At 41.5% G+C, this 16038-nt stretch overlaps 1 protein-coding gene across 1 annotated transcript in view; it reads left to right on the forward strand.

Annotated features, from left to right (window-relative positions):
* LOC149470711 (uromodulin-like) overlaps positions 1-16038 on the forward strand; it is a 100064-nt gene that overhangs the window by 23574 nt on the left and 60452 nt on the right. Inside the window, exon 7 of the mRNA XM_089661634.1 lies at positions 7308-7485. Coding sequence (XP_089517760.1) covers positions 7308-7485 — 178 coding nt within the window. The remainder of the gene's footprint in view (positions 1-7307; positions 7486-16038) is intronic.

Below are 16038 nucleotides of genomic sequence, written 5' to 3' on the forward strand. Positions count from 1 at the left end.
TCAGGAAACTGAACAGTGTGTCTAAGTTTGACGCGTACCCGATGCCTCGGGTGGATGAGCTCATTGACAGGTTGGGAACGGCTCGGTACATAACCACCTTAGATTTAACCAAAGGCTATTGGCAGATTCCTTTAACGGAAGCTGCCAAAGAAAAGACGGCATTCTCTACCCCCGAGGGGTCCTTTCAGTATAAGCGGATGCCGTTTGGTCTACATGGTGCTCCGGCATCATTCCAACGAATGATGGACAAAACGTTAAGACCACATCGCCAATATGCAGCTGCCTATTTGGACGATGTCGTCATCCACAGTCCAGACTTTCTGAGTCTTACCGCCAACCCCAGAAAGTGTGCCATAGGCTTAGAGGAGGCCAAATATCTTGGCTACATCATTGGTCGAGGTCTCATTAGGCCTCAGATCAATAAAATTGAGGCGATTCAAAAGTGGCCCCAACCTGTAAATAAAAAGCAAGTCCGGGCATTTCTTGGGATCACAGGATACTACAGGCGGTTTATCCCCGATTTTGCCACCATTGCAGCCCCACTGACAGATCTGACAAAAGGTAGGGGGTCGGTCATGATTAAGTGGAATCCCGAGGCGGAGACTGCATTTCAAAGGCTAAAACAAGCTCTCTGTGCTCAACCTGTGCTTGTGACGCCAGATTTCACAACAGAGTTTGTGGTACAGACTGATGCCTCTGACGTGGGTCTAGGTGCGGTACTGTCCCAAATCAGAGATGGGGAGGATCACCCTGTGGTCTTCCTAAGTAGAAAGCTCAACAAACATGAGAGAAATTATGCCATTGTGGAGAAGGAATGTTTGGCCATCAAATGGGCCTTGGAGGCCCTGAAATATTACCTGTTAGGAAGACAGTTCAAGTTGGTTACTGATCATGCCCCGCTCAAATGGATGTGTGATAATAAGGAGAAAAACAGTCGAGTGACAAGGTGGTTTCTCGCGCTACAAGTGTTCAAATTCACAGTGGAACACAGAGCGGGGAAACTGCAAAGTAATGTAGATGCCCTTTCCCGGGTCCATTGCCTGGTTGGGACAGTTGCTCAGCCGCAGGGGCTTGAGCAGAGGGGGGGGATATGTGACAGTATGAACGGCAAACTGATGGATGGACGGTATGTGTCACCTCGCATGAGATCATACTGTGAGGTGTAAGGTGGAGTCCACTCCGGGTTTTCGGGGCCACAATGGCAGAGGTGGTTCCGGACCAGAGTTTGGGCTCCACTGATGACCACCAGCAGGTGATACAAAAAGGGCAGGGCTGGAGCAAGGAGTTGCTCGTGGCCTGGGACTCAGAGAGGTATTCTGAGAGAGCTGTGTGTATGGACTATACCTACAAGAAAAGGTTTGCTGTTATTTTGTTTTGGTGACAGGGAGAAGCCCTTCACCTCTGAGAGAGGAATCATCTTTTGTTTAGTTAGTGCCTGGATGGCAAGGGTTTATTTTCATGTTTTGTTTATTTTCTGCAAACCTTTTAAATAAAGCTGACAACCAGTCAGATTTTGATGAAAGCCTGCTGTGCGGTCTACCTTTGTCCCAGGGAAGGAGATCCCCCACCTGAGCTAACCCCACACCACATATACCACAACAGCATGTATTTTATTTTGTATTAGAGGACAGTGAAACTAGTCATTGTCTAATTTACCAATGGGAACTTTAATGTGGTTGTAAACCCTCCCATATACCCAGTGACCGGCCTCACAGGAGGATTAAACAAATCCTCCTACATACGTTGTACCTGTTTAAAAAGTAAAAATTTCATATTGCCTTAAGGATAACATTAAAAATGCAAAATTCCTCTAAATAACATGCCTGGTGGGTGTCCTTAGCCTGCCTGTGAAGGGACATATATGTATTAGGTATACAACCTTCAATAGTAAAATTTACATTTTTCCCAAAAAAAAATTCCCTGCCAGGCCTGGATTGAATTTTGGGAGGGGGACTCACCACAGTTTTTTCCCACTATCCCTACCCTTTTGTTTACATGATGTAAACCGGACATCCCAAGCTGACAGCTGCATGAGGTGGAAATACATCACTGGTTGTGCAGAGGAATTACTAAATGTACCGCTTCCCACTGCATCTGCAGGTTCAACATGGCCGAACACCCCACATCCACTATATCCGCTCTCCCCGGACCCTGCATTCACTATATCCGCTCTCCCCGGACCCTGTATTCACCATATCCATCCTCCCCGGACCCTGCATTCACTATATCCGGTCTCCCCGGACCCCGCATTCACTATATCCGCTCTCCCAGGACCCTGCATTCACTATATCCGCTCTCCCCGGACCCCGCATTCCCTATATCCGTCCTCCCTGGACCCTGCATTCACTATATCCGCTCTCCCCGGACCCTGCATTCACTATATCCGCTCTCCCCGGACCCCGCATTCCCTATATCCGTCCTCCCTGGACCCTGCATTCACTATATCCGCTCTCCTCGGACCCCGCATTCACTATATCCGCTCTCCCCGGACCCTGCATTCACTATATCTGGTCTCAGTTACATTACAGTTACAATACAATTTGGTACAAGAGGAATCAGAGGCCCGGCTCGTTAGAGCTTACAATCTAGGAGGAGGGGTTGAGTGATACAAAAGGTAATAGCTGTGGGGGAGGAGCTGATGGAGGAAATAAATGGCGGATTACTAGGTAGAAGCAGGATAGGCTTCTTTAAAGAGAGAGGTTTTTAGGGATCGTCTAAAGGTGGATAGATTAGGAGAAAGCCAGACAGACTGGGGTAGGGAGTTCCATAGGATGGAAGAAGCTCGGGAGAAGTCCTGGAGGCGATCATGGGAGGGGGAGACATGGGAACTAGAGAGCAGAAGGTCTTTGGAGGATTGAATAGAGCGGTTTGGTTAGTATTTTGAGACCAGGTTGGTGATGTAGCTCGGGGCAGAGTTGTGGATGGCTTTGTAAGTTGTTGTTAGTATTTTGAATTTTAATTGTTGGGTGAGTGGAAGCCAATACAGGGATTGGCAGAGAGGAGCAGCAGAGATTGAATGGTTGGTAAGGTGGATGAGTCTGGCAGCAGTATTCATGATGGACTGGAGGGTGCATAGCTTATATAAAGGTAAGCCAATGAGGAGGAAGTTGCCGTAGTCGAGGAGCGAGATAACCAGGGAGTGAATTAGAAGCTTTGTGGTATCATTGGTTAAAAAGGGGCGTATTCTGGAGATGTTACAGAGGTTGAGGCGGCATGATTTGGACAGAGATTGAATTTGGGCCTGAAAGGATAGTTCAGAATCCAGGGTTACCCCTAGCACCCTGGCATGCGGGGATGTGTTGATATTTGTGCTATTGATCCTGACCGAGAAATCAGGGGAAGAGGAAATATTATGAGCTCAGTTTTGGATAGGTTGAGTTTTAGGAAGTGGTATGAACTCCAGTCTGATATGTCTGTTAGTAAATTGGTGATACGTGAAGAAACTGATGTGGTGAGCTGAGGAGTAGAGAGATAGATTTGTGTGTCATCAGCATAGAAATGGTATTGGAAACCATGGGAAGCTGTTAGCTGACCCAAGGAAGAGGTGTAGATCGAGAATAGGAGAGGTCCAAGGACAGAATCTTGGGGGACCCCGACAGTAAGAGGAGTAGCAGAGGAGGAAGTAGAGATATAAGCGACACTGAAGGTGCGGTGAGATAGGTAAGATTTGAACTAATGGAGAGTACGGTCATGGAGATCAATTAAATAGAGTTTTCTGAGGAGGAGGGGGTGGTCAACTGTGTCAAAGGCAGTGGAGAGGTCCAAGATCAAGAGTACAGAATAGTGACCATTGAGTTTAACGGTTAGTAAGCCATTTGTGAGTTTTAGGAGAGCAGTTTCTGTGGCGTTTTGTGGGCAAAATCCAGACTGAAGGTGATTAAAAAGGTTATTCTCAATAAGGTGGCTACTCAGCCTGTTGTAGACTAGACCTTCAAGGAGTTTGGATGCAAAAGGGAGTAAGGACTTAGGTTGCCAAGATTGGCAGGGTCCAGTGAGGCCTTTTTAAGTATGGGGGTGACTAGTGCATGTTTTAGAGAGTTGGGAAAGATGACAGTAGAAAAGGAGAGATTGAAGATATGAGTTATAGAATGAAGGATAGAGCCAGAGGGTGACCGTAGTATTTGCGAGGGAACAGGGTCCAGGGAACAGGTGGTTTGGTGGGCTTTAGAAAAAAGTTTAACAACCTCCTCTATAGTAGCTGGGTTAAACAAGGGAAGTATAGATTGTGCAGGTGGACAAGGAGTGTAGGGTGAGGGAGATGTCTGGTGGACAAGGAGTGTAGGGTGAGGGAGATGTCTGGTGGACAAGGAGTGTAGGGTGAGGGAGATGTCTGGTGGACAAGGAGTGTAGGGTGAGGGAGATGTCCGGTGGACAAGGAGTGTAGGGTGAGGGAGATGTCTGGTGGACAAGGAGTGTAGGGTGACGGAGATGTCTGGTGGACAAGGAGTGTAGGGTGATGGAGATATCTGTACAGTGGAGATCTCATCACAAGTTGTATCACTCTTATTTTTGAAGTGATTAGTGATCTCCTGGGCAGTGAGTGAGTTAGTGCATGGAGGTAAAAAGGGACAAAGTAGAGAGTTAAAGACAGAAAAGAGTTGACAGGGATTGCATGAGAGGGTGTTAATGAGAGTGATACATAGGTCTGTTTGGCAGTGTGGTGACAAAAATTGTGTTTTTGAAGGGCAGATTTATATTGGTTGAAGTCTTGCTGGGTCTTAGTCTTACGCCATAAATGCTCAAGAGCACGGCTAAATTTTTTGAGGCATCTGGTATTGTCTGTTTGCCTGAGCTGTAGAGTTCAGGGCCTAATTCTGTGTGTAGTGAGGGGGGCCAATATGTCCAGGGTGGATGACAGTAAACTATTGTAGACAGAAGTGGCCAGGCTGGGGCAGGACAGGGCTGAGATTATGTCATAGAGACAATCTGTTGCCAAAAACAGAAGAGAAGGGTTACGATAACAAAGGTTTCTACGGGTAACTGTTTGGTAGTTGGAAGACAAGGAGGAGGAAGCCAAGGAGAGAGTGAAGATAATAAGGGAGTGATCAGAGAGAGGAAGAGGAAAGTTGATGAGGTTGCAAGGAGTGCATAGGTAGGAGAATACAAGGTCGAGGCAGTTACCATTGGAGTGAGAAGAAGCATGTGTCCATTGTTTTAGGTCAAAAGAAGTAGTTAGGCTCAGAAGTTTAGAGATAGCAGGAGTGTTAAGATTGACAGGGATGTTGAAGTCACCAAGAACATTTGTGGTAATTTCAGAAGAGAGAAAGTAAGGCGGCCAGTCAGAGAGGTCATCATTGATACCGGTCCAGGAGGCCGATAGATCACAGCAGTTCTTAAAGAAACTAGAGAGAGAATAGACGAATAGAGTGAACTTCAAATTAGGAGAGGGACAGAGTTTGAAGAGAGAGGATACAAATGTGAGAAGGAGAAGTAGGGAATGCATGTTACAGAGTGGTGAGATGAAGCAAACTTGGTAAAAGCTGAAAGAGCTGAATGGGGTCACCTGTAGTAAGTTTAGTATTTGAGGTTGTTGGGTTCGCGCTTTGTGGATTCGCTGAAGTGCAGAGCTGAAGTGCCATGCTCAATACTTAATCCAAGATCAATACTTTGAAATCAATGCAGAGGATTAACCCCTTAGGTTCTACAGTGAGCATAACAAGCATGCTTTGCTGCATCTACAGACTGATTTTACTGTTGGGGGTTTAGTAACACTTTAAAAAAACAGCTTCTTGCACATATTGTCATAAACAGTGTCTCTTATAATGAAAACCGGGGAAGTTCTGGTAACACAGGTTGACGGGGAAACCCAAAACTCATGGGTTCCAGTAACATTTTGACTGCTGAAGCCGGATTGAAAAGTAGATGTTTATTATACAAGCGTGTAGCTAGACCTCCATGCAGGGAGAGCAGAACAATACATGGTGTTGGATTCAAAGTAATGCTCTGTCTAACTAGGGCCCTCTAATACAATTTATATGCTTTTCCAATGGGTGGTACCTGACTATCTGATCTTTCTGTTAGGAGCCATCTGTGTTTTTGGAGAAACTTCTGGAGATGCGATTATTTGTCCACATGTAAATGTCCATCAACTTTGACAGGTCCTCAAAGGCTGTGACAATAATCTTGAGGTCAATAGGTTGTGAGAATGCTGTGGAACTGGTAGCAGAAGTGAAGTACCAGATATTAAGCCAATAGGAGAGGGCATGAGGTGTGGAACTGGTTTTTCTCATACAAGGAAAAATAAATAGGTTGTTAGGCCATCTAATTCAATACCAATGTATTTCATATTTATATCTAAAATGGCTGCTCCATTTTCCCTTACAAGGTGAATATCTGGAGGGATCCAAAGACCTGTAGCAAAGGGCCACCCCACTGGAACGTGAGTGCATTGGTAGCAATGGGGGAAGGGCTGCCCATGATAGCTGAGTTTTCTGAAGAAGCTGTGAGCTATGAGACTTCTCCCCTGCAGCCCTCACACACATTTGGCTTTTACCCGACTGCAGATCACCTGCTTAGCTACTTCTGCCAAATCAGGTGTGACCAATCTGAGCTGCCAATGGAGAAAAGGAGAAAAACTTATCATTCCTGGGCATGTCCAAGAACCCAGGGAGTTGTGGGAAATGGAGTTAAAGGGGCCGGTGTCTGCATCTGGTTATGGAAAGCAACAGTGACCTAAAATGAGGAATTGTAGATGAAAATAGTGACCGGATTTGTGATAAATGTGTAGTGGCAGACAGTAGCATTGCACAAAGACATCTCTAGTAATCTGTGATGATTTTACTTTTCAAAACACTGAATTTCTCAAAGTAAAAATGCCAAGAAATGTAACATTGGCCATATCATAAATGTAGGGAATCTTGCAGAGGTCGGGGTTTTGGAGGGAGTGGACCTGATGTTTTTCTCCTAAACCACAAGAGATGAGGCTGGGAACTGAAGTTTTCTTATCTATATAATCTCAATATTTGCTCAATCCCTCAAAGTTCTGTGAGAATTCCATAGTGTTTCGTTGTGGGATTTAGAGATTTTCCAGATCACACAACATCCATGGCCAACCCAAGACTCCTTGGTGGTTCCCTGGTCAGTATATGGAGCACTAAGGTCCGGGATAAACAAAAGAATTTTGTGTAGTGACTCAATGGTGTCTTTAGCACTTGATGTACTAAGATAGATTGCTACATCTGGGTGTATATGGGAAATAAATGGGGGTTTCAATGATAGCAGAGGGTTTGCACCCATAAATGTATTCCTTTATACATTGTTTGTGGTTTTTTTAATAATATGTTTTCTTTCTCTCTTTTTTTTGACAGTTTTTTCGCTCATTCGAATTATTGTTGTCTAAACCTCTAAATTCATCTGTGCGCATCCTGAACATCAACAAAAATGTCACCGACAAATATACTGACACGTTTGATGTTACCACTTCCTTATCACATTTAATGATCATAGCAGATGAATCATTCGCTCTGGATTTCACTGATCCGAATGGTACGTTCACGACTTACGACGACTTAGATTTACAGTAAGAACGTCTGAATGTATATACTGTATTATTTCCAACAACGGTAAGAAGGTAAAACTGATGTCCACCATTTCTACAATAAAATGATAATGAATCCTCACAGCCAATATTCACACAAAGTGTCCTGGGAGTCGGCGGGTTTCACATTTTTTAAAACTTAGTATAAGGGAATTCTCTATCTTCTCTTCTTGGTTCACCAGAAACCTGGGATGTGAAGACATGGAATGCATTAGTGACCCCAGATCTGGGACATTCTATCATTATTCCTTTGTTGATGGGCTTTGAACTTCTGAAATCCTCCAGAATCCAGTGACAGATACATTTGATCTGGATCTGACCTTCTTCTGACCTACACTTGACCTGCTTCTAGCAGGCTTTGCATTAACATAGACTTGTATAGAGATACAAAACCCATTGAAAGTGAACAAAAGTCCATCAACACAGGTCCTTGTAAACTCCAGGAAAATTCCACACCTTCCTCTACATGTGTTTGTGCTAAATACTTCCCACCGGCTGTGTGCCAGGCAGGATGGATATAAATTTCCTGCATATCGGGTACCATAGTTGCAAGTTGTTCATTTTTTTGCCATGACATCACAATAAAGCCTAGTGATGTTGCCAATGTATTTGTAATATCACAATACCTATTACTATCATATACTGAATTTGAGATCACAATAACAGCTGACATCATGATTCTGAATGCGATAACTCAAAAGTGTTTATGATAAAAGTATCTTGACAATGGTATCCTGAAAGTGCTCCAGGTGAGCAGAGACAAGAAAAAAAGAGGGATAAAACCTGCAAGAGAGATCCTTCTAAGAGTAGTATCCAGTTGTATGTATATGGAAAGGATATCAGAAAGTGTAGTAAGGGCATACACATAGTCACAAGGTTGCAGAATACTCATCCTAAGGTCAAGAAACCTAATTTAGCACATGTGGAGAATATGGCTGTTCTGCCTTCATCATGGAAATTCATTAAACTGTCCTGTCTGCAATATTAAATTTGGCCACTAGATGGAACCTGAAATACATTTACTGTTTGTAGAAACCAGACATTATAACAAAAAAAAATCCCATTGTCATTCATTCTGAAAAAAGGAGAGGTGCATCCTGGGAGCTCAGACTCCAATTTAACAACTGAGGGAGAGGAAACCAGCTATTATGTTTACATGACAATCAATCAAAAAGCTCCTATACAGCCACAAAACACTACTTCCTCCCTAGGAAGTGAATAAACTATTATTTATACTTTTTGTGATGAACTTCCCAATAAGCCCAATCTATCTCAAAAATTCAATAAACCCACATATTTCCAAAAGGTGATGATCAAATCTAAAATAGTAGTAAACCACCCCTCCAATATATAATCCAAAATCATCAAATATAGCAATCAAAATAATAAGATAACATAATAAAATAAAAATATGTATAAGTGTCCAAATCTCCAAAAAATAATAATAAGTGTCCCAATCTCCAAAAAAATAATATATGATATAAATAAATAAATGTCCAAAAATTCAAAAAAAGTCCTTTATGTGTTCAGTGAAGCAAAACGATTTCCCAAAAAATGCCTTGTTATCCTCAAAATAAAAGAAAAATATCATAGTGTAATATCCTCAAACATAGACATATATATATGCTTCACACTGTGCAAAACTCAAATCACATCAAAAATAGTGAAAAATTAATAAATCAAAATAAACGTGAGAAATCGTGATCACTCCAATCTCAGGTGAATATCACTTTTACCCGAGTATCACTATTCACCTGAGATTGGAGTGATCACGATTTCTCACGTTTATTTTGATTTATTAATTTTTCACTATTTTTGATGTGATTTGAGTTTTGCACAGTGTGAAGCATATATATATGTCTATGTTTGAGGATATTACACTATGATATTTTTCTTTTATTTTGAGGATAACAAGGCATTTTTTGGGAAATCGTTTTGCTTCACTGAACACATAAAGGACTTTTTTTGAATTTTTGGACATTTATTTATTTATATCATATATTATTTTTTTGGAGATTGGGACACTTATTATTATTTTTTGGAGATTTGGACACTTATACATATTTTTATTTTATTATGTTATCTTATTGTTTTGATTGCTATATTTGATGATTTTGGATTATATATTGGAGGGGTGGTTTACTACTATTTTAGATTTGATCATCACCTTTTGGAAATATGTGGGTTTATTGAATTTTTGAGATAGATTGGGCTTATTGGGAAGTTCATCACAAAAAGTATAAATAATATGTTTACATGACATGTTTATGTATTACATGTACAGTTGTGACCAAAATTATTCAACCCCCACTGAAATTGAGTGTTTTGGCCAGTTTGACATTGCTTTTGATCATTCAGTCATCTTGCTTACATTTACATTAAAGAGGCACTTGTAGGTCAGACAAATATAACATAACAGTTATAATGAAATAACCACAAATGTCTTTTCTGTGCTCACAGCATTATCAGTTTTATTCAACCCCCAAGTGACATTCAATCTTAGTACTTAGTACAGCATCCTTTTACAGTTATAACAGCTTTTAAACGTGAAGCATAGCTTGACACAAGTGTCTTGCAGCGATCTACGGGTATCTTCGCCCATTCTTCATGGGCAAAGGCCTCCAGTTCAGTCACATTCTTAGGCTTGCGCACTGCAACTGCTTTCTTTAAGTCCCACCAGAGGTTCTCAATCGGATTTAAGTCTGGTGACTGCGATGGCCACTCCAAAATGTTCCAGCCTTTCCTCTGCAACCATGCTCTAGTGGACTTGGAGGTATGCTTGGGATCATTGTCCTGTTGAAAGGTCCAACGTCTCCCAAGCCTCAGGTGTGTGACGGACTGCATCACGTTTCCATCCAATATCTCCTGGTACTGAAGAGAATTCATGGTACCTTGCACACGCTGAAGCTTCCCTGTACCTGCAGAAGCAAAACAGCCCCAAAACATGATTGACCCTCCACCATGCTTCACAGTAGGCAAGGTGTTCTTTTCATCATAGGCCTTGTTCTTCCTCCTCCAAACATAGCGTTGATCCATGGGCCCAAACAGTTCTAATTTTGTTTCATCAGTCCACAGAACACTATCCCACAACTTTTGTGGTTTGTCCACATGGCTTTTGGCATACTGCAGTCGACTCTTCTTATTCTTTGGAGACAGCAAGGGGGTACGCCTGGGAGTTCTGGCACGGAGGCCTTCATTACGCAGTGTGCGTCTTATTGTCTGGGCTGAAACTTCTGTACCCACATCTGACAAATCTTTTCTCAGTTCCTCAGCAGTCACACGGGGACTTCTCTCCACTCTACGCTTCAGGTAGCGCACAGCAGTCGAAGTCAGCATCTTCTTTCTGCCACGACCAGGTAGCGTTTCAACAGTGCCCTTTGCCTTGAATTTGCGAATGATGCTTCCTAAGGTGTCTCTTGGTATGTTTAACATCTTTGCAATCTTCTTATAGCCATTGCCCTTCCTGTGAAGAGAAATCACCTCTTCTCTTGTCTTCCTGGACCATTCTCTTGCCTTCACCATGTTTGTAACCACACCAGTAAATGTCTAGAAGGAGCTGAGTATCACAGTCATTTTAAAGCTGCCTAATTGGTGCTTATTATGCTTGATTGCTGCTCGGTGACATCCACAGGTGTTTTCAATACCTGATGGAAAGCACCTGTATGAACCTCTGTTCTTCAGAGTGGTAGTCTTTAAGGGGTTGAATAATTGTGGCAATGAAGAAACCACATAAGAACCATTTACTACTGTATTACATAAACAATTGATGTCATTTTAGTTGCATTTGGGTAGTTACAACGTCCTTGTAGGATTTGATTCTGAATACAATTCCAAATGTACACTATAGTCCCTAAACCCCTTTACAGCATTGGGGGTTGAATAATTTTGGTCACAACTGTACATTCCCCACAGGCAGCATCAATGGTGAGCATGAACTCATTACCAACTGCAGCCTATTTCATTGTGTTTTGTATGTTTCATACATTGATTGTATGTACTGTATATCTCATCTGTTTTTCCCAATAGTTTCACCCCATCCTCTTTTGTTAATATATTGCAGAATAGGAGGATTTAGCTTCAGGGAAACATGTTGTGAGGACAGGACAATGACTGTCATCATACAGAGTGTGGGTGGTCTCAATCAATGCTCAGGGGGTTTTCAAGAGATTCCTGCATTGTGCTAGGCTGCAGTCAGATCAAATGAACAATGGTATAGGCGCTGAGTCTCCAAAATATTATTATTAGTATACAGGATTTATATAGCAGTTTACACAGCATTTACAATATAAAGGGGAACATAACAGTTACAATACAGTTCAATAGAGAAGAAATAGGAGGGCCCGGGCTCATAGAACTTACAATCTAAAGGAAGGGGGAAGTGGTACAAAAGGTAGTAACTGCGGGGGGTGATTAGGTGGAGGTGGGGTGGACTTCCCTGAATTAATGAGTTTTCAAGGATCACCTAAAGGCAGACAGGGTAGGAGCTGACTGGACATACTGTGGCAGGGAGTTCCAGAGGATGTAAGAGGCTCTAGAGAAGTCCTGGAGGTGAGTGTGGGAGGGGGTAACAAGGGATTTGGAGAGCAGAAGATCTTGGGAGGAGCAGAGAGGACGGTTTAGGCGATATCTGCAGATGAGGATGGTGATGTAGCTGGGAGTGATGCTGTGGATGGCTTTGTACGTTGTGGTTAGTATTTTGACATTTTTTACATTGGGCTAGCGAAAGCCAGTAAGGAGATTGGCAGAGAGGGGCAGCAGTCACGGATTGGTTGATAAGGTGTGTTACCCTAGCAGTAACATTCATAATAGACTGAAAGGGGGATAGTCTGTGTAGGGATAGGCCAGTGAGGAAGGAGTTGCAGTAGTCAAGGCTGGAAATAATGAAGGAGTGAATACACTTTTTTTTGTAGTGTCGTTGGTCAGGAAGGGGCAAATATTGGAAATGTTGCAGAGGTTAAGGCAGCAAGATTTAGTGATTGGATGTGGGGCCCGAAGGAGAACTCAGAGTCTAGGATTACACCTAGCACTCTGGCATGTGTGGAAGGACCAATGGTTGTGCTGTTGATCTCACAGGTAAAGTCATGGGGAGGGGATCGGGCAATTATTACAAGCCCAGTTTGAGTAAGTGGTTACATAGTTACATAGTCTGGCTGAAAAAAAACAAAAGTCCATCCAGTTCAACCATAGAAAAAAACAAAAAAGTTATAATCCTTTACCCACAGTTGATCCAGAGGAAGGCAAAAAACCCAGCAAAGCACGATCTAATCTGCTCCTGCAGGGGAAAAAAAATTCCTTCCTGATCCCCTCAGAGGTAATCGGAAATTCCCTGGATCCACGTTACCTATAAATGTTATATCCAGTTATATTCTGTGTATCTAAGAAAGAATCCAGAACTTTCCTACAGCAATCCACTGAACTGGCCACAACCAACTCTTGAGGGAGTCTATTCCACATTCTCACAGCTCTTACTGTGAAGAAACCTTTCCGTGTTTGGAGATTACATTATTTTTCCTCCAGACGTAAAGAGCGCCCCCTTGTCCTCTGTGATGACCTCAAGGTGAATGACTACACCGAGTTCACTATATGGAGATCATATCCCCCTTATGTATTATACACGGAGATCATATCCCCTCTTATGTATTATACATGGAGATCATATCCCCCCTTATGTATTATACATGGAGATCATATCCCCCCTTATGTATTATACATGGAGATCATATCCCCCCCTTATGTATTATACATGGAGATCATATCCCCCCCTTATGTATTATACATGGAGATCATATCCCCCCTTATGTATTATACATGGTGATCATATCCCCCTTATGTATAATACATGGAGATCATATCCCCCCTTATGTATTATACATGGAGATCATATCCCCCCTTATGTATTATACATGGAGATCATATCCCCCTTATGTATTAAACATGGAGATCATATCCCCCCTTATGTATTATACACGGAGATCATATCCCCTCTTATGTATTATACATGGAGATCATATCCCCCCCTTATGTATTATACATGGAGATCATATCCCCCCTTATGTATTATACATGGAGATCATATCCCCCTTATGTATTACACATGGAGATCATATCCCCCTTATGTATTATACATGGTGATCACATCCCCCCCTTATGTATTATACATGGAGATAATATCCCCCCCTTATGTATTATACATGGAGATCTTATCCCCCCCTTATGTATTATACATGGAGATCATATCCCCCTTATGTATTATACATGGAGATCATATCCCCCTTATGTATTATACATGGAGATCATATCCCCTCTTATGTATTATACATGGAGATCATATCCCCCTTTTATGTATTATACATGGAGATCATATCCCCCCCTTATGTATTATACATGGAGATCATATCCCTCCTTATATATTATACATGGAGATCATATCCCCCCTTATGTATTATACATGGAGATCATATCCCCCCCTTATGTATTATACATGGAGATCATATCCCCCTTATGTATTATACATGGAGATCATATCCCCCCTTATGTATTATACATGGAGATCATATCCCTCTTATGTATTATACATGGAGATCATATCCCCCCTTATGTATTATACATGGAGATCATATCCTCCCTTATGTATTATACATGGAGATCATATCCCCCCTTATGTATTCTACATGGAGATCATATCCCCCCTTATGTATTATACATGGAGATCATATCCCCCCTTATGTATTGTACATGGAGATCATATCCCCCTTTATGAATTATACATGGAGATCATATCCCCCCCTTATGTATTATACATGGAAATGATATCCCCCCTTATATATTATACATGGATATCATATCTCCCTTATGTATTATACATGGAGATCATATCCCCCCCCCCCTTATGTATTATACATGGAGATGATATCCCCCCTTATATATTATACATGGAGATCATATCCCCCTTATGTATTATACATGGAGATGATATCCCCCCTTATGTATTATAAATGGAGATCATATCCCCTCTTATGTATTATACATGCAGATCATATCCTCCCCTTATGTATTATACATGGAGATGATATCCCCCCTTATGTATTATACATGGAGATGATATCCCCCCTTATGTATTATACATGGAGATGATATCCCCCCTTATGTATTATACATGGAGATCATATCCCCCCTTATGTATTCTACATGGAGATCATATCCCCCTTATGTATTATACATGGAGATCATATCCCCCTTTATGTATTATACATGGAGATCATATCCCTCCTTATGTATTATACATGGAGATCATATCCCCCTTATGTATTATACATGGAGATCATATCCCCCCTTATGTATTATACATGGAGATGATATCCCCCCTTATATATTATACATGGAGATCATATCCCCCTTATGTATTATACATGGAGATCATACCCCCCCTTATGTATTATACATGGAGATGATATCCCCCCTTATATATTATACATGGAGATCATATCCCCCTTATGTATTATACATGGAGATCATATCCCCTCTTATGTATTATACATGGAGATCATATCCCCTCTTATGTATTATACATGGAGATCATATCCCCCCTTATGTATTATACATGGAGATCATATCCCCCTTATGTATTGTACATGGAGATCACATCTCCCCTTATGTATTATACATGGAGATCACATCCCCCCTTATGTATTATACATGGTGATCATATCCCCCCTTATGTATTATACATGGAGATCATATCCCCCTTATGTATTATACATGGTGATCATATCCCCCTTATGTATTATACATGGAGATCATATCCCCCCCTTATGTATTATACATGGAGATCATATCCCCTCTTATGTATTATACATGGAGATCATATCCCCCCCTTATGTATTATACATGGAGATCATATCCCCCCTTATGTATTATACATGGTGATCATATCCCCCCTTATGTATTATACATGGAGATCATATCCCCCTTATGTATTATACATGGAGATCATATCCCCCCCTTATGTATTATATATGGAGATCATATCCCCCCTTATGTATTATACATGGAGATCATATCCCCCCTTATGTATTATACATGGAGAGCATATCCCCCTTATGTATTATACATGGAGATCATATCCCCCCTTATGTATTATACATGGAGATTATATCCCCCCTTATGTATTATACATGGAGATCATATCCCCCCTTATGTATTATACATGGAGATCATATCCCGCTTATGTATTATACATGGAGATCATATCCCCCTTATGTATTATACATGGAGATCATATCCCCCTTATATATTATACATGGAGATCATATCCCCCTTTATGTATTATACATGGAGATCATATCCCCCCTTATGTATTATACATGGAGATCATATCCCCCCTTATGTATTATACATGGAGATCATATCCCCCCTTATGTATTATACATGGAGATCATATCCCCCCTTATGTATTATACATGGAGATCATATCCCCCTTATATATTATACATGGAGATCAT

This window comes from Staurois parvus, unplaced genomic scaffold (genome assembly GCF_062004578.1).
Source record: "Staurois parvus isolate SC_StPar_1 unplaced genomic scaffold, SC_StPar_1.0 ptg000034l, whole genome shotgun sequence".
Classification (NCBI taxonomy): Eukaryota; Metazoa; Chordata; class Amphibia; order Anura; family Ranidae; genus Staurois; species Staurois parvus.